Raw genomic sequence first — 19,633 nt, 5'->3', positions numbered from 1 at the left:
AAAGTTAGGAAGAGTCTAGACTAGCACATGAATATTAGAACTTGGTTTTAATAAAGTTTTGATAATTATTGAGTCATTATGTAATATATTTTATTAAATTGATACAGGATAGGATTAAATAATTGGTAAACAAGTTACCTTGTTCTTGGTTATTTATGCACATGTTTTCTCTGTTCTACTGATAGCTTGTTTTCTTGTTTAAAAAAACAGTTTGAAATAAATAAATTCAAATATAATAGCTAAGGTCAGGGAAATGTCTGGGTTAAGATTATTGACAATAACTGAATCAAAAAAATTTTCAATAAAGACATTTAAATAAAGATAAGAACTTAAAATTAAGGTTGCAAACAAGATCTTTCTTAGTAAAATCTTAAAATCAACCCACTAAAAATTTGTTTAAATTTACTTCTAACTCATCACTCAGCTCAGGTTATCAGTAAAACAACAGCAGGAATCTTCTTCAAATCATTTTCTAACAGAGTTTATAACAATAGTATTAAAGATAAACTATAAACAGTTTGTTGTTACTATGTTTATACGATTAGCTATGTTGTTGTTATTACAGAATAGATTAACTTACAGTGTGGTGGCAGCCTCCTCTATCCCACAGAATGGCCTTAGTGACAAAAGAGATGTACATCGGTCTCTAAAGAGGAGGAAGAAAAAGACCAAATGAGAATAGAGCAACAAAGAGACAGTGATTTCAAGAGGTTGTCTTATATTTTGTAGCATTAATCCTAAAGCAAACATTAAAGGTGACCTATTATTCTTCTGTGAACAGGTTAGGAAAAGTCGGGTTTTACAAAACATGTTCATTACATTTATCGTACAAAATCATTCTTAAATGATAAAATTTCAGCCTATTCAGTTCTGTGTAAGTTGAGCTCCTTTTGGGATGAGCCATTTTAGAATGCTTTGTCACTTTAAATTAAAATACGCTGCTGCTGGCCCCGCCCCCAAACTCAACACATAAAAGTGTTGTAACTCAAGAAAGCAGAAAATGGTTTCTGTTCGGTGAGTCAACAACAAAACACTTGTCTTTTACAGCAGACATTGTACAAATCTACTAGAGCTCTCCTTCGGTTGCTAGGTAACCGGCGGAACTCTGCTGTGGTTGCTAGGTAACGGGCTGCTTCACTGGGGTTGTGCCTGCTGATTTGTGACGTTACATTCCAAATGTTTGAAATGGCTCATTTTCCAGACACCAAAAAACTTTAACTAATAGCAAAGAAAAAAATGTCTCGATGTTTTTTAAGTGCTTTTAAAAGCAGTCAAGACCCAAATGGAAGAACAAAAAAGTGTAAAATGTGAATTTTGCTCAATAGGTCCCCTTTAAACAACATAAATATAAGCATCTAATATCTTCTAGATATAAATTGTTCAACGGCTTGACATTAAACAAAACCAACTTTTTTATTATTGCTGGTGTTATACCACTAAACCAACATTTTGAAATGTGTTCCTTTACATCTAATGGTTGTATTTTAAGTTATAAAATACAAGTGTGACTACTCTCCCACTCGGTCCTTTCTAACATCTGTAGCCTGTCTTTACTCAACATCTTCAGGATAGTACAGTGGTGATGTGACCGGTGCGACCTGTGGAGCTGGACGCAGTGCGTTAACTCGTCCATCAAGATGGACACAAACCAAAAACTCATCCATCTCTCTTTGCAGCTCATAGAAGCTGAGTCAGCTCAAGTCGATCCACTGCAGGGAGCAACAGAGCAGATCCTCCCTGAACTCACCCTTCATTCATAGGCCGTAACCCCGAAACAGAGATGGTGACGGGGGGCAAGAGGAGGTCACAAGGTGGAGGACATTAAGACTTTATTGGTGTTTACTCTGAAGTGTGGATCTCTTGTCCGCTGAGGACAGAAAACCTGCAAGTCCAACAAATGAAGACTAGAGGGCAGCATCAGGTCTGACCATCTCTGATTGTGCAGTGGCTTTAACGTATGATTAGTCAAATTATGGCACCAATGTCACAAACTATTCTGTCCTAGAAGCCGCTTTAATTAGAGACAAAGTAATAATGACAGACAGCTGTCATTATTACGTTTAGGCATTTTGTCAGCAGCAGCCTGATCTTATAAGTAAAAAGTTGTAGGTCTACAATATGTCCATGCTTGTTCATATTGCATGTTTCAATGTTCTGCATAAGGACAGGACAGAAAGAAAGCAAAACTGAAGGAAGAAAGAAAAACTTCAAAATGTTTGAAAAACTTAAACTTAAGATTAAAATGAATAGCAGAAATGTATGAAGACATTCAATGTTACTAGAAACATTAAAAAAATGTTTTTTATGGTTCTAGTATCTCAAATTTTAATGTTTATTGAATATGTTTCTCTCTAACTAAAAAAGACAGTCCAGGCATGGACTTGGACACTTTACGGTTGTTTCTGAGCAATTTCTGAAAGGGTTGAGGCTGCAAGTCAACCCACCACTCCTCTGAACTGACAAGAGTAACTGTAATCTGATTACTTTTCTCAGCGAACGAAGAAAGTAGGGGGTTACAATTCCATAAAAATGTTATTACTGTTACTTAACTGCATGCATACTAGGACTGTAAGCACAAATAAATAGTATTTTATATGGTGGAGTAGTTAGAAATGCAGCTCAACAGATTTTCTTAAAATACCCAGAACAGGTTTTAATATATTTAACAAAATTCATCAATAAAAGATTGTTGCATTTCATAAAATTTTTGGTGATTCAATAGGTATGAAGTTAAAAGAGTGAAACAAAACGACCCGGTTTCATTTGAATACATTTTACTTGATGGAATATGAAGAATAAAAGGTTTATTGCTTATTTAGATTGTGCATCATTTATAGTAAAGTAATGAATTACATTTAAAGATGATTACTTATGTAACTGGATTGCTGTCTTGTGGAAGTAATTAGTAACTAATTACTATTTCCAAGTTGACAGATGGTCACTGCGACCAGATCGCTGTGGGATTTTTGGGAGAAAACAGACTGGGATCACCATCTCAAATGATGCTTTTCAACTTTTCCATTTCCTTGAAAAAGCATCAAAACACTACATTTTAAATCAAAACATAAAGTTAAAGGTTTTGCCTCATCAGCTCAATCACAGCTGAATTAATTGATGGAGTTGCTCTGTCTCTGATGTCCTCACTTGACCCATCATCTCCAAAAGGAGACATAATCCCACAGAGAGTTCACCTAAAGTGATTGCTGCTCCTTTTTTCCTGCTCAATCCAGATGATGAGATTAGGGAGATTCCTGGCAGATGGGGTTTCCACCGTGTATGTGTCAACAGGATGCATCCCCACTTTTAAGACTTCATCTCGATCTGGTGAACGCAGAGCAGGCTCCGCAGGAAGCTGCCAGTTTAAGCCGGCAGCGGAGGGGAAATATGGTCAAATATGGCCGGCGTTATCAATAATGAGTAGGTGGGAAAGGGGCAGATCAAATTACCAATTTAGAAGTAATCACCAAAGTGGTTGCTGGTTTGTGTTATCCACTCTGCTTTGTCCTCTGTGGTGATTCCTGCTGCCATCTGTCAGTCTTTCTCAGGGGAGTCCTTCCTTTTTCTCCTGAGCTCCACACTGGATGTTTTATTAACTCCGTTTCACCTGATTACACCCTGCCTGGGAGTCGGCGCTCATTAATAGGCATTTAATCAATGTTTAATTAAGGTAGCAGGCATAAAACACCAAGCTGGAACACTGAGCTGGGGTCAGATGTAAGGACGCACAATAAGTACATGATTCCAGGTTCAAACCTTATGAGCAACTTTCTGCTTAGTGGATATATTATTGAACTGAAATCCATCTTAAATAGCAAACTCTTAACATTTTCATGTGTATTTCCCTAGAAATTGTAAATTTTATGTGACTGCAATCAGACTTTAGAAGAACATGGACGTCTCACAGCAGTTCACTGATTAAGAAAACATTTATGCCACTATTTAGAGAAGCAGCATTCAGCTTCTATGCACCACAAATCTGGAACAAACATCTAGAAAACTGCAAAACAGCCAAAACACTGAGTTCCTTTAAATCAAGGCTAAAAACCCACCTGTTTAGAGTTGCTTTTGAAACATTATAAATTAAACATAATCAATATTTTGATGTGCAACGACTCCGCTTGATAATGTTGACTGTGTTCTATGAATTTGTATTTTTTTTTGTGTGTGTTTTTATGATGTAAAGCACTTTGAAATCCCTTGTTGCTGAAATAATCTATACAAATAAATTTTATTGATTGATTTTTATTATTTAGAGAAGCAGCATTCAGCTTCAATGCCCCACAAATCTGGAACAAACTTCTAGAAAACTGCAAAACAGCCAAACCACAGAGTTCCTTTAAATCAAGGCTAAAAACCCAGCTGTTTAGAATTGCTTTAAAAACACGTTTAATGGAACGCCTTAAGTTTTGTGTTTTTATGACACAAAGCTGCCTTGTTCCTGAAATTTGTAATACAAATAAAGCTGATTGATTGATTTATGGTTTAAATCAATTAATTTTTAGAGTTGTTGAGCAATCGACAACGTCTCAATCAAGTACTTCACTGTCTTTGCATTGTCTGACTCCATTAAAAGTGACAGACCTGTTTGCTGCAGCCATTGTTTAATTGCGGCTGTCTTGCTCTGGTGCAGAATTATGACGCATGTCTTAAGTCAATAGCCAATAACTGTGTTTCCATTACAAATGTGAGCATAACTTGGTCAATATTCCACTAATATCAAACCCCCCTCCCCCACAATTTCACAATTGTGGCATTTCCATTAAACAAGAAATGTAATCAAAATCACATGTGAATAAATTTGTTAATGCGATAAGTCATGTAAAAAAAAAAAGCTGCACCATCGTCCTTCAACAACTTCCTGCCGTCTTCTTCGTCATTTCCACCAGTAGTAACATACGGTTGTTGGTAACATGACAGGCGTGACAGGAAAAAAGTGTTTCCATTGAGGTTTTGCAGTATACATAAATTTAAAAACAGCAGGAAAACCACCTCATCCAAATAAAAAAAGTTATTTCTGGAAAAAAAAATTTCTAATCTGGAGTGTTTCCATAAGGCAAATTTACTTTCATATTTCCAAATTGCTCAATTTTACAGTCAATGGAAATGCATCTAATGATGTAAGAGTCGCATAAAATATGACATGGCCATTCTGACTGCAGAAAACTATTGGAAAAAATGGTTTGGCTCACACGATGTGCTAAATTAAAAAGGAGCTTTGCATGTGTAGCAGTATTTCTACTTGAAACTTCCAACACATATTATTTATTCTAAGTTTGAACATAACAGTCTTTTAGAAGTGAATAACTAGAACTGCATGAGGTCAGGAAACAGAAATTGAGTCCAAAGAGATGACACACTCTCCACAGGATGGTGGAAACAAAGCGCAGGAACAAAGCAGCATCCCGTTTAGAATCGACTGATGGAGCTGCTGACTTCTCAATGCGAACAAAAGGCCTGGGTGAACACCTCAGCATGGCTTAGTCCAGGTTACAGCCAGAGACAGAGGAGAAAAGGATAAAATTGAGAGAGAGAAAGCCTGGGGTCAGCCATAATGAGCCATGAATGTGAGCATCCCACCAATCCTGTTTAATGGGGTTCATCCCTGGAAGATTTCCTGCCCTTCACTGCAAAAACACAAAATCTTACACAGTAAATCTAATTTAACTTTAATTCAAATAACCAAGTACACTTAAAGCTGCATTAGGTAAATTATAACGATTTTTTTAAACATATCTGTTGTTTCTCCTCCATTAGTCCATTGTGCAGCGTGTACACTACATTGATTGACAGCGTTAAGACCTATCTCCTGGATCTGTTTCTTTGTTTTTGATCAGAAGCAGTGCATTCTTGTAAATGGCAAACTTTCAACTAACATTTGAGCAAGATACAGCAGTTTGTTTTAAATCAGTAATGCCTTAACATTGATGAAAAGGTTCTAGTTCCACTTTCAGATTATTTCACTTAAAAATTTTTTCCCACATTTTAAGTGAAATAATGGTAAAGCTTGTATTTTGATCAAATTTGGTGGTAAATAAGTTAGAACGCTGCAAAAACACCTGATTTTACCAAGTATTTTTCATCTATTCTCTTGAGAATATATTAGTACACTTAAAATAAGACAAAACTAACTTACAAATAACTTTTCCGCAAGATATATCAGCTCATTTTAAGTCAATAATTTGTTGATATTGGTAGAAAAAATTGCTAGTTAAATTGGAAAATTATTTTACTTATAACAAAACATTTTTCCAATAAGTAAAAAAAAAATAAATAAATAAAGCTCTTATTTTTGATCAAATTGGTTAGTAAATAAGCTCAAGTATTCCAAAAACACAAAATATTATCAAGTATTTCTGGTCAATTCTAGTGAAAATATCTTTGTGCATTTAAAATGAGACCACACTAACTTACAAGCAACATTTCAGCAAGATATAAAAGCTGGCATTAAGTCAATAACTAGTTCATATTGATGAAAATATCTTAGCACACTTAAAATAAGTTACAAGTAACGTATCAGGAAGATATAGCAGCTCATTTCAAGTCAATAATTGCTGTATATTGATGAAAAAGTGCTATTTTCACTGGCAGATTATTTCACTTATAACATAGGAAAATATCTTGTTATAAGTGAAATAATCTCCCACTGAAACTTGTAATGTTTCTCAATCAAAATTAAGGAAGTATTTAATTAAAACAAGCTCATATTTCTTGCTAAATAGTTACTTCACATTAAATGAGACAAAACTAATACATTTGAATAAGAATCTGGTTCAGATTTTGTATTTTTGCAGTGTTCCTCACACCGGCGGTTCTGTGCGCACACGTTGGGGTTCGGGTCAGGGGGCTGCAGGGACTCTGTGACCCTGAAATGAGCCGGGGAGCCCTGCTGATAGGACAGAGCTGCTTTTCTGCTTTAATCTGCAAGCAAGAGGATCAATATGGTGACTATTGGTGGTGAGATTGTGTGCAGGGCAAAGCGGGTCCAGCCATTTAAGATGTCTCACAGGGGGCTGGCGCACCCTGACAAAAGCACCGCTCTGCTGCCACAATGACCCGGGAGACACTGGCACATCGGTGACTAACCTACTTAACATTCATTAGCTTCAGCGAGGGGGACAGATGCTCTGGACCGTCTCTCTCATGTTCTCGACATGGGGCTCATTTGATGTGTCTTATATTCAGGATGCCGAGTTGTGGAGGAAGACCTGGGTGGGCATGGAGGGACTCACCCTGTGCGGCCCGCGGCGTCCAGAGCCAGAGCAGTCGGGCTGCCTGGCAGGTAGAGACAGAAGCCTCCTCGGATGCTTGAAATCCTGATTTCTGCTCCGTCGGCGTTCAGACAGAAAATCCAGAGCTCCTCTCCTTTCAAAAGAAGACATATCCAACAAGTTCTAGTCTTTACATTTTTATGCTTCTGTACACATAAATATACTTCAATCTTTTGACTAATATTCCCTTCTGGTTTAAAAGTGAAAGAGCAGAGTGAACTCTCTCTGTGGGAGGCTAAACATGCAGACCTTTTTAAATAATATTCTGTTAATAATTACCATTTAGACTCTCAAGCCTGTTTCCCTGAACATTAAGTAACAAAGGCTGGGCCTCTGACAGAGATGGCAGTAACTAGTTTTGAAAAATAAAGTACCTTGAGTAGTATTTTTACTTTTACTTTGGTAATTTAACTATGAATTATCACTACTCTTACTTGAGTAAACTTTCTGTACGCTTTACCCTCTGTTAGTAACTTCACTGAATGAAGAACTAGCTTGTTTTAAGCAAAAATTAATAGGGTTTCATATGTTTTATATGAAAAGAAACTGATTTTGATTTTTTTTTTTGTAAGACAAGTACTAAGGACATGCTAACAAAATAAAAAAATTAAATTAAATTATGAAGACAGAGTTGTTACGAGAATAAAAATATATTTTGGTCCGCCTCATTAAGTAATCTTTAAATGTTAAATGACTGGTAAAAGGCAACTCAAGTACCGAGTAATTAATAAAAGCATCAAATACTTTTTTACTCATTTCATTTACTTGAGTAAACGAATGTTGAAGTAGTGCTACTCTTACTTGAGTACTCTATCCACCTCTGTCCTTCAACGTTACTTTCCAACCACAGACAAACTTCATCTCTGTTTTTCTGTCACATGTACAGAAGAAACAAGGGTAACAACAGAGCAGTGCTTTGAATTAAACATTGAACAGCTGTGCAGCCCAGAGTGACAGAGTCCAGAGCAGGAATCAGGAGCAGCTGGAGAGAAAGACAGCTTTTCAACCTGACTCCAGACGCAACACGGATCAGGTTCTGGACTGGCACGCAGCAGCATAAATCTCCTCTTCTTAATTACATTAGAGGTGCATAGTGGCAAGCTTTGTGATAACAATGGAGCCTGTCGATTCCACAAATAAGAGGCAGCCGAAGTCGGCCGACCTGTGGGTGTGCTCTCTGCGAAGCTCTAGATCTGCGTCTGCAATCTGAGCTCATTGCGAAGAGTGAATGTCGGGCCGGACGCAGCGCAGGAAAGTTCTTGGTTTAATATTAACAAGAAGAATGTGGGGCGGTTTCTCTGGTAACCGGCAAACAGTTACACTCATGACACAAAATTTATTTCTGCTGGAAAAGCAGGGCAATCACATACTACCACCAGATATTACCAAGTATTTTTGGTCTAGTTTCTAGTGAAAATATATTAAATAAGACAAAACTAACTTACAAGTAACTTTTCAGCAAGATGTAACTCATTTTAAGTAAATCATTCCTTAATATTGATGAAAAATACATTTTTTCCTGTTATTTAATTTCCCTTTAAGATCAAGAAAGTATTTTTGAATTGAATTTACCCGATAAAGTGCCACTTCAAGTCAAAGTTGTTTTTTTGGTTTGGAAGGGTTAATATTAAGAATAAGCTTCTAAGGGATGACACTGGTTGCCATGGTGTTTACCGCCGTTTCTCACAGAAAACTTGAAATAATTTCAAAATATGTAATAATTTTGAAATGCCAATGGAATGAGTATTTTTTAAAATCAATATTAAGGAATTATTTACATAAAACAAGCTCTTATATTTTGCTGAAAAGTCCCTTTTGAGTTAGTTTTGTCTTATTTCAAGTATACCAAGATATTTACAACAGAATAGACCAAAAATATTTGGTAAGATTTGGTGTTTTTGCAGTGTTCTCACTTATCATTGTCCAATTTGACCAAGGGAAGAGCTTTATCCATGTTTTTCCAAAGCAAAAGGATCCAACACGACTTGAATAAGCTTCTTTTGGCTTGTGAGATCAAGACCTCTCTTTAACATCTCCCTCCACAAAACTGACTCTGCCTGAGATCTCTCTGTGTTGAAGCTGGTGGGGGCTCTTCAGAGCAGGTCAGCATAATCCAGATGCCAGAGGACTGATTGCTAGAAGACTGCAATGGAAAAGTGTCCAAAAGGACAAAAGCTGGAAAGTCCTGATTCATCTGGCTAATAACTTCAAATCTAAATATGCAAAACAGAAAATCATAATTTCAAATACATTAATTCTAATCCAAACTCATTTATAACATGATTTTTGTTTTGTCTATTTTTCAGTACAACTTCAAATCCCATCATGTTACAGTAAAGAGAGTACTGGCATAACCTGTTCGTTATCCACCATTATCTTCATTCAATTCAAAAATACTTTATTGATCACAAAGGGAAATTCAATGTGAAATAGATAAGGGTGAACTTTAAATCCAACTCAGTTTACACTCACATGTGAAAATGGCTGCAATTATATAGCCGTACATCTTTAAAAAGTATTAGTAGAGCCTCCTGCACAACGAACAATAATTCAGCAAGTGGTTTCTGGATGGTAAGTCAACAACAAAACAATTTTCCAGTAGCCATTGTACAACACATACAGTGGTAAAATCAGCTAAACAATACTGCTGGAGCTCAGCTTGGGTTGCTAGGAGACGAGTGGAGTTCTGCTGGCGTTGCTGGGTAACAGGCTGAGTTTCCCTGGGGTTGCTAGGCGAAGAGCAATGTTAATTTGTGACGTTACATTCCGAAGACATTTGAAACCGCTCATTTTCAAGACACCACAAAACATAAGTTTATTGCCAAAATCCACTTAAAAAAGGAACATTTATAGAAAACTGCTTTATGCATTTACTCTGGTTATCTTTGATATGAAAATATGTTCGAACGTCTTGACAAAATTTGCTTATTTTAGTCAAAGAAACTAATCTACAGGAGTGCAAACACGTTTTCACAGAGCAGTATGATAGTAACACCAAATCCAATCAAAAATAGCTCCTCTTACTGGTAGGTGATGTTTACTGGAGTCATAAATAAACATTTCCTCACAGCGCACAAAAGGAATAATGACATAAATTCTTGGTTGTCAATGCAGAAATGTATTCCTAGACAAAAAGAAAATCCTTATATTCAAAGAACAAACAAATAACAGCCTTTTAATGAGGATGCCAACAAACACATACATCAGCACACAAGAGCTGACAAAGCACATAAAAATACAAGAGCTATCATGCTGTTTTAAGAAAAGCTGCCCTGCCCACCACACGCTGCCCTTTGTCAGGAGCGGGACGGACAATCAAAGAGCCGTGACCTGCACCGGCTGCTGTGGGCAGCAGGCCTGACTCCAAACCCCGGTTACCATGCCATGCTGGGAGCCTCCGCTTGTCCTGTGGTTAGCGCCGCTATTTTCTCAACTCATCAATCTGTCAGCTAAGCTGCTTGACGCAAACCACAATATGGCCGCCATATTTTATTCAATCTCTTACAATATGGTCTCAGTATTTCCAGATTAGTCAGCTCACCCACGAGGTCAGTTTCCCTGCTGAGGAGTAGTGGCAGTGGGTGTCCTCACTGCAAAAACACAAAATCTTACCAAGTATTTTGGCCTAGTTTCTAGTGCACATATATTAGTACACTTGAAATCAGACAAAACTAACTTATAAGTAACGTTTCACCAAACTATAGGAGCTTGTTTAAGTCAATAAACCCTTAATCTTAATGAAAAAGTACTTGTACCATTGGCAGATTATTTCGCTGGAGGAAAATGGAACCAGTACTTTTTAAGCAATATTAAGTAATTTTTTTGTTAAAATGAGCAATATCCTGCTGTCAGGCAAGCCACTACTTATTCTGCTGCTTTCCTTCATTTTTTAAAGTGCACCACTGCTTCCTTGAACAGATTAGGACAAACCTGCACAAAACATATTCATAATTTTTTTTTACAAAAAATTATTTTTCTTCTTCTCAGTTCTGCCTATTTTTACTCCTTTCAAAACTAGATGTTTTAGGGCCTATTGTCCCTTGTAATCCAAATAATTTGCACACACCCCTCCCCACAAGTCAACATTTACACTCGCTTGTGAAAATGGTTGAAAACAGATAAGCAATTATACAACCTTACATCTTTGAAAAGCAGACGTGGAGCCTCCTGCACAACAAACAAGAATAAAGCAGGTGGTTTCTGGATGGTAAGTCAATAACAAAATTCTTGTCTTTTCCAGCAGCCATTATAGAGCGGTAAAACCAGCTGACCAAACGTGCTGAACCTGCACTTAGGTAACAGTACAGTTTCTGTTGATTTTGACTCAATATTTAGGAGTTTTTTTTTAAACATACACCAAAAATCATTAATTTATTGTGTAATTAGTGCTTGGGCAGTTTTTTAGAAACAATGTCAACCAAAATGGGAGTTTATAAACATGCAAAAAGAGAATTTTGCATAACAGGTCCCCTAAGCAAACACCAAACAATGTTCATTTCAAAATGTTTTAAGAAAAAAAATTAGAGGACCACAGATGAAAACCACGGTAAAAGAAAGAACACCCTTACAGCTCATAAATTGTTCAAACTGAAGTTCTCTTGAAACTTTTACTGCTTTTTAGACCGATTTTACATTTAAACCAATCGGTAAAGACATTATTGTGTAAATGCTGGTCGTCTGTCTAAGTTTACAGCACGAGTTTTCTGAGAACAACCTCAGACTGGACTCGCTCGAGAGCCGACCATTCAGTTTATTTTCAAGTAAGGATGAAAGAAAGACTCCAAACTATGTATGTCGCCTATTCAGTGGTGACGCTCTTTAAATGAAAGGACAGCAGAAAGAGTTGGGGACGGGGTGGAGTGCTGCATAAATTTTACATACACAAGGCCTCAGACAAAGTGATTGTTGCTTCCCTGAAACTTTTTTTTCTCCCCCTCCTCCAGCAAACACTTTCCTCACTGAATAGGCACCTATTAGTGACTCCATTATGGGACAGGGCCCTTGAATGGCTCCTCACTGTGCGTCTTTATCATAGCAAGGCCCCCCCTTCCCCGTCCACCCAACCCAGCTTCCTACAGCCTGTTTTGATAGGTGATGATGGGTGAAGTCGGGGGGGAGAAGAGGTGGCCTGCCACTTTCACTCCCCGTTGTGTGCTCCAGGTGTGGTGGGTTAAGCGTAGCGCTTCACAGCTTCTATTGTGACACGCACTTTTTCCCCTTCACCACTTATTCAAGGAAAAAAATGGCTGTTTTTTACATGCATTAGCCGATCCCCTCCTCCCGAAACGAGGGTGGAATCCCTGCTCACTGCCTTGGAGAAGCGTATTGTTGCTGGATTATTCAGGAGTTAGCTGAATGAAAGAGGCAGGCAGAGACGGGTGTCTGTACTTTATCTCCAAGGGAGACAGCGGCTAAAGACGGAGCTTCTTTAGAGGAGTGAGTTACTGCGGCGAAAAGCTCAGGAACACCTGCAGGACACAAACGCCTCCATCTAAAATACAGTAAACTAGCTTCTATTCATCAGGTTGAGGGGAAAGTTTTATAAACCATCAGGCAATGGTACAAAATATGTAAAGAAACGTAATGTAATATTTTATATTAATTACACTGAATTTTATTTCATTTTATTCCCATGGTTCTTGTAGGTTTTTTGCAGCAGTGCCATCCACTGCTGGGCTTTCTTGCTCGTGCTTGCTTGAGGAACAAGCCAATCAGAAAATGGAGCGAAAAAAATAACATTTAAATCTATTATTTTAACTTATATTTTATATATATATAAAAAAGATTGAATAACAGAAAACAGAAATTGTAAGAATAAAAAAAAAATAACTGGGATTGGATTTTTTGCCTCAACTTCTCTCTCCCACAGCACCCCCTGGAGGCCACGGTCCCCCACTTTAACCTGCCACAACCTCGCTCAGACTGTACAAACTCTGCTGTATTCACAGAACCATCAGGTCAACAAACATCTATGCGTGTGTGTGTGTGTGAACCAGGTTTTTATACCCTGGTGGGGACTTACTTCTGTCTACAATGTGGAGTTGTGGGGACCACTGCTCCTTGTGGGGACATTTTGGTCCCCATGAGGGGAAATGCCATTTTTTGGGTAAGGAGTTAGGTATGTGATTGATAGGGGCAGGGCTAGAGTTGGGGTAAGAGTTTGCTATGTAATGGTTAGGGTTAGCGAGAGGGTAAGGGTTTAGCTGTAAAAAATAAATATAAGTCAACGTAAAGTCCCCACAAGTGATGAAAACACGACTGTGTGTGTGTGTGTGTGGGTGTGTGTGTGTGTTTTTCAGCTTTGAAGTTATGCATGCAAACACATTTGAAGAAGAGAGACACTGAGAGTCAGCAAGACTTTATGATGAATATGGAAGCATTGTTCAGCCATGCTTACCTCCACGGGGAACCATCTGCTCCCTGTCAATGCATCACCTGCTCGTCTGAGCCGTCTCCACAGCAACAAGGGGAGGAGGGGATTAGGAGAGGTTACCGCTTCGATGGCGACGGGAGGGGCCGGAGTCGTAGCTGACAGACGGAAGAGCGAATGTCACCCTCTGCTGGTGGAGAAAGGTACAGAGCAACTTAGCTAGACTGACGTGGAGCCACTTGTTGAACACAGCTGTTGCAACCAATAGAAACTCTTATTAATAGAACAGAAATCTATTTTGTTTGTGTCAATTATTGCTTCTGTGTAAATGACAATACTATAAGCTTACCAATAACCTGCAAAGTTGATACATTCGCAACTTTTGGAGCAATATGCAGTAAGGAAAAAACTTTTTAAATGAGTGTGTAAAACCTTAAAAATATGATTCAAAATGCTGTTTATGTTGCTTGTGGATTGTAATTTACAGTTTAACTGGGGAATATGCTTAGAAATAATAATTTTTAAAAAGTCACATTCACAATATTTTTTTTTTACTTTTTGAAAGGGATTCAATAGCACTAACGACTATAAAAGCTTGCACATACAGCTTTGGAAAAAATAGAGACAACTTAAAATGATCAGTTTCTCTGATTTTACGGTTTTATAGGTATATGTTTGAGTAAAATTAACATTGTTCTTTTATTCTATGAACTAGTGACAACATGTCTCCAAAATTCTAAGCAAAAATGTAATATTTATTTGCAGAAAATGAGAAATGGTCAAAATAACGAAAAAGATGCAGTGATTTCAGACCTCAAATACTGCAAAGAAACCAAGTTAATATTCATTTAGAAACAACAATACTAATGTTTTAACTCAAGAAGAGTTAAAAAAAAAACAACATTTAGTGGAATAACCAGCAGGTTTTCAATGGGATTCAGTGCAGTGGGTTCTTAATTTTTTTTCCAGAGCTGTATATCTGCTTGAGTTCTTGATTGAAATAAATTAAAATATTATTTTAAAGAATTTGTTTTCTTTCTTCATTTGCATCATAGCGCTATCTATAAATGTAGATCTGGATGAAAGCTATTCTGGTTCTAGAAATAAACATACAAAAATGCCTGGTTTCCATCTGAAAAAACTCAATTAAATTGTAAATGTAACATATTTTATGCCTTTAATATATTAAATCTTTTACTTAGAAGTAGTTTTAATCTATTTTTGTTATTAAAATGAAGAAAAATAAACTCAAAGATGTTTGGAAATCTTTACTGTGGCATCCAGTAACAAGATTTAGTTTTGTTGCTTTCCCACATTACATTCATACATTGTGAGGAAATGACTTGTCACACATCACTGTGATTATTAGCTGCAGAGTAATTTCCCCTTTGTGTGTTTTCCACGCATGTTTTGTGTTACAAGCAGCATGAAAGAGGATCAGTCGCAGGCTTCTCATTATGTCTGCGTTTTCTCCACCTACAGTACATTGTGCGTTCTGCCAGAGACGGCTGTGTAAACAGAGACCTGAGGACAGCTCCAAAAGCAAACATGAAAACGTTGAAGTGAGGCCAATAAACACGCCACCCAATGACAAAACACGGCTTTTAATTGTTTGCAACTATGGAGAAGCATCTTTATACATACGTCAATGAGTCAAGCAAAAAACTATTTACACAATCTTTTTTTAAGTAGAGATTGCAATTTATTTACATAGATGTAAATGTGTCTTGAATTTATTCAGATTCTCTTTAAATCTTGAGGCAAATAGCAAATATGAAAACTTTAAATGTCGTGAAGTTTTGCTGATTATGCCATTTTTGATTGGGCATCACAAATTACCTAGGAAACCCCCCCAAAACTATATTTTAATCATAAATGTTCAAATTTACACACAAAAAAAAATTTTTCACTTTAAATCTGAATGATAATCAGCGGCAGTAAGGGCAGTTGCCCAGGGCGACATTAGAAAAAAGGGGCACACAAGAACTAGATTGAAAAACATATAGACAACTTACACTACTTCTATACAATCAGAGAGAGTTGAAGTGAACATTAGGTTGCAGAAGCTAGCTGTAATAACTGAAGCTGTTTGCTGAATCTAGATCGTTCGTCTTTAGGTCTGTAGGACTATACAATTAAATTATTATTATTTTTTAAAAGCGGTCTACAAGTATTCAAAGTTATGTTTTCACATTATTCATTAATTTCTAATATATACATTTCTAATTCCTATTAATAAGCAAACTAAATATTCAGTAACATATAGTAATACTGTGACTACATCTCCATTGTTTTGTTCCTATGACAGGCTAAACCTAAATTACTTTTATCTGTGTAACTTTACAAATGTCAGGCAGCAGTAATGAGCCTACAGTTTGTCGCTAAAGCTAGCATGTTGTTCCCTGAAGATGGACTGCCAATGAATCATCAGCCACACTTGAACGCTCACCTGGAGCCGCCCTCCACAGGCGCAGCTACCCCGAAAAGTCTGAGTGACAGGTGAAAGTGAGCGCAGCTGAAGGAAGGAAACACCTTTTGTGTTTGGTCGCAGAGCAGGACGGAGGCGATGACCCCTGCCTACGGCTCACACCCGCCACCTGATGAGCTCATCGGCCCGGGGCAAAGAAGCAGCACGTCCTGCAATGACCACAAACACGCAGCAGCATCCCCTTCAGTGACATGCTCACCAAAACAACCTCAATCTGATCTAGATCTCGACATTTGTAGGAAATAAAATAACCTGAAAGCCACCTGCAGGCAACACTATCCCTCTGTACCATGCAGCTGTCAAGCTAAATAAAGCCTTTAAAGTCCAAAAATCAATAGCTTTTTTCTCCTTTTTTCTGTTTCGCTATCGATTTTAATTTTGAATGCACATCAGGTTGTCAATAACCAGAGGGAGCTGAGTTGTTTAGGGGTTTGTGAGCCATTAACTGGACCGTGAAAGTCATAACTGTCCCCCGATTTTGTCACTTATATAACAAAGGGAACAAAAAAGGACTTTTTCCCCATGGTGGGCACTGGTACTTCTAACATAATCTATAAAAACAATTACAGAGCAATTGGTGTAACTCTTCCAGAAAGGTAAGAGAAGGTTTGAAGTACATTAATAAATATTATTGAGGAATTTTTAATGCTGTTTTATGGGAAGAGTAGATCACAAATACCTTCAGCCACCCTACTTAACATAGATGGACCAATAAATTACAAGTTTAATCTTTTGGAACAGGTGATTTTTTTCACCATAAAAGCCCAGCACACCTCAACTAGATCTCAATTAATCCACACTTTTAACTCAAGTGCAGCCTTTAAGGTGTTTTGTTATGCTTCCTTGAACAGGTTAGGCTGTACAAAACATATTAATTAAATTTTTTTGTAATGAGATTTTAGTCTGGTCAGTTCTGCCTATTTTGAGGGTTCTGTTACTGTAAATCCAAATAAGCTGCTGTTGGCCACTCCCCCTAACACAACGTTTACACTCAGATGTGAAAACAGTTGCAAACAGATGTACAATTACACAACTGTATATCTTTGAAAAGCATTAGTGCAGCCCCCTACACAACCAACAAGAATGCAGCGAATGGTTTCTGAATGGTAAGTCAACAAAAAAACACTCGCCTTTTCCAGAAACGGTAAAACCAGTTGGCCAAATGTGCTGGAGTTCCATTTGGGTTGCTAGGCGACCGGCAGAGTTCCGCTGGGGTTGCTAAGTAATGGGCTGGGATTCACTGGGGTTACTAGATGAAACACCAAAAAGCATTAACTTATTGTCAAAAAACATCTTGGTGGGTTTTGTAACCGTTTGGGTTGTTTTTAGAAACAGTAGAAACACAAATGGAAGCATAAAAATGTGAATTTTGAAATTAAATTTAACACTTTCTTGAAAATATAGTGGTCAGGATTTAAAGACTGAACCTGAAAAACAGACTTTAATGAAAGTGCAAGAATGGATACAACTTTTAGACAATGGTTCATCTGTAAATACTCTTTTCACTACTTTTCCAACTCTGTTCCCCATTTGTTCTAGCAGCCATACAATTCAACATCCAGTCTTCCCCTCCCTGGAAAACAAGTTAATCCTGGGAGAGTTTCTGTCAGGCCCACGTGTGGCCCGGGACACGTCCGAAGAGAAGAAGAAGAAGGGCAGACTTTCCTGGGAGTAAGAATTCAATTATTCAGCTGGGAGAGCGTGTCTGTTGTCAGCGGCAGGCGCACGGCTGCCCATTCCCAGCATGCAACAAGAGGGTTAAGAGCCACAGAAAGGCCTCCATTATCCTGAGTGAGAACGTCCCATGTGGCGGGCTGCACGACTCCGGCTCTCATTCACTCCGCCTCACAACGGCGCTGCCCAAAGTCCCAAACTTTCACTTTGTGCCCCCTTTTTTTCTTCCTCTCAGAAAGGCGCCTTCACAATGCTGAAGTGGATTCTTCGGCACCCCCCGTGGACAGCGCACATGTGGACAACATTCACAGGATGTCCATCATCTTGTCCATTAATCAACGACATCTCATGAAAGCACAATTAGGAGCCTCACAAGTGTATAAGCGATTATCATCTCTAAGCACCCCTGCTACTCCTTCTGCACAGCAACGCTCTGTGTGCAGAGTCGGTTTCAAACAAATCCACTTTTTTACAAATAAAAAAAAAATTGCTGGAGTTGCATAATTGTGACAAAATAATAAATGATTTCGAGGCCACAGATTCACATCTGGCAAATCATTATTACAGAAACAGAATCGCAGTGTGTTGGTCGTCTCAGAATCACTTCTGCTGATAAACGAGTAATTGTGTCCATCATCAGTAATGATGGAGAATGACTCAGAGGGGAGCGCTCCATCCACTGTACAAGCTGACCTTACAGGGGTCATGTGACATCACATCTCTGATTACTGACCAGTAGGTCCCACATTCTGAGGCTCATTGTGAGGGCAACACTGACGGCAAGCGGTTTTCTCCATAGAAAATTAAAAATATCTGAATTGTATGCAGCTGGAAAAGCTGAAATATTGAGGTGTAATGCTAATGGTTGTCGTTTCATTATCCTTGGAGCTGATTGAGGAAGACCATAGCTGTCTCCACTGTGCATGTTGTGAATTTCCCATTTGAGGACGAAAAAAGTATATTCATTCATCAAGGTACAGTACAGACCAAACGTTTGGACAAACCTTGTAATTCAATGAGTTTCCTTTATTTTCATGACTATTGACATTGTAGATTCACACTAAAGGCATCAAAACTATGAATAACACATGTGGAAATATGCACTAAACAAAAAAGTGTAAAACAACAGAAAATACCTCTTATATTCTAGTTTCTTCAAAGTAGCAACCTTTTGCTGTGATTACTGCTTTGCACACACTCTGCATTTTCTTGATGAGCTTCAAGAGGTAGTCACCTGAAATGGTTTTCACTTCATAGGTGTGCCCTGTCAGGTTAATAAGTGGGATTTCTTGCCTTATAAATAGTCATGAAAATAAAGAAAACCCATTGAATTAGAAGGTGTGTCCAAACTTTTGGTCTGTACTGTATATTTGGTATTTGAGCTATTAAAATAGTTCTAACACCAAATATGCTGTAATAATTTTACCTAGTCCTAATCAATACCACTTTATAAGATGATAAAAACTTACAGAAATGTCTCAGATGAATCGTTCCAGAAATTAGGAGCGATTTAAAATGTGCTTTACTCATCCATGCATTCATCTTCAGTCGTATTGATTATTGCAACAGCGTCTTCACAGGTCTGTCCAACAAATCAATCAAACAGCTGCAGCTGATCCAGAATGCTGCTGCTCGGGTTCTCACTAAAACCAGGAAGATAGAGCACATAACACCAGTTTTAAAGTCCCTCCACTGGCTCCCTGTAGCTCAAAGAATAGACTTTAAAATACTGTTGTTAGTTTATAAATCACTGAACGGCTTAGCACCACAATACATTAAAGATCTGCTGTTATTGTATCAACCTTCCAGACCTCTCAGGTCTTCCAGTTCTGG

At 37.8% G+C, this 19,633-nt stretch overlaps 1 protein-coding gene across 1 annotated transcript in view; it reads right to left on the bottom strand.

Annotated features, from left to right (window-relative positions):
- LOC111611801 overlaps window positions 1–13,685 on the bottom strand; it is a 61,805-nt gene extending 48,120 nt beyond the window's left edge. Inside the window, exons 1-3 of the mRNA XM_023349915.1 lie at window positions 13,666–13,685; window positions 7,230–7,362; window positions 581–646 (exon numbers count right to left, since the gene is read on the bottom strand). Of these exons, the coding sequence (XP_023205683.1) occupies window positions 581–640 (60 nt within the window). The 5' untranslated portion in view covers window positions 641–646; window positions 7,230–7,362; window positions 13,666–13,685. The remainder of the gene's footprint in view (window positions 1–580; window positions 647–7,229; window positions 7,363–13,665) is intronic.
- Window positions 13,686–19,633: the final 5,948 nt, after the last annotated feature.

Source organism: Xiphophorus maculatus, chromosome 17, assembly GCF_002775205.1.
Source record: "Xiphophorus maculatus strain JP 163 A chromosome 17, X_maculatus-5.0-male, whole genome shotgun sequence".
NCBI lineage: Eukaryota > Metazoa > Chordata > Actinopteri > Cyprinodontiformes > Poeciliidae > Xiphophorus > Xiphophorus maculatus.
Note: the sequence above shows the minus strand (reverse complement) of the source record. Positions and strands in the feature narration are given on the sequence as shown.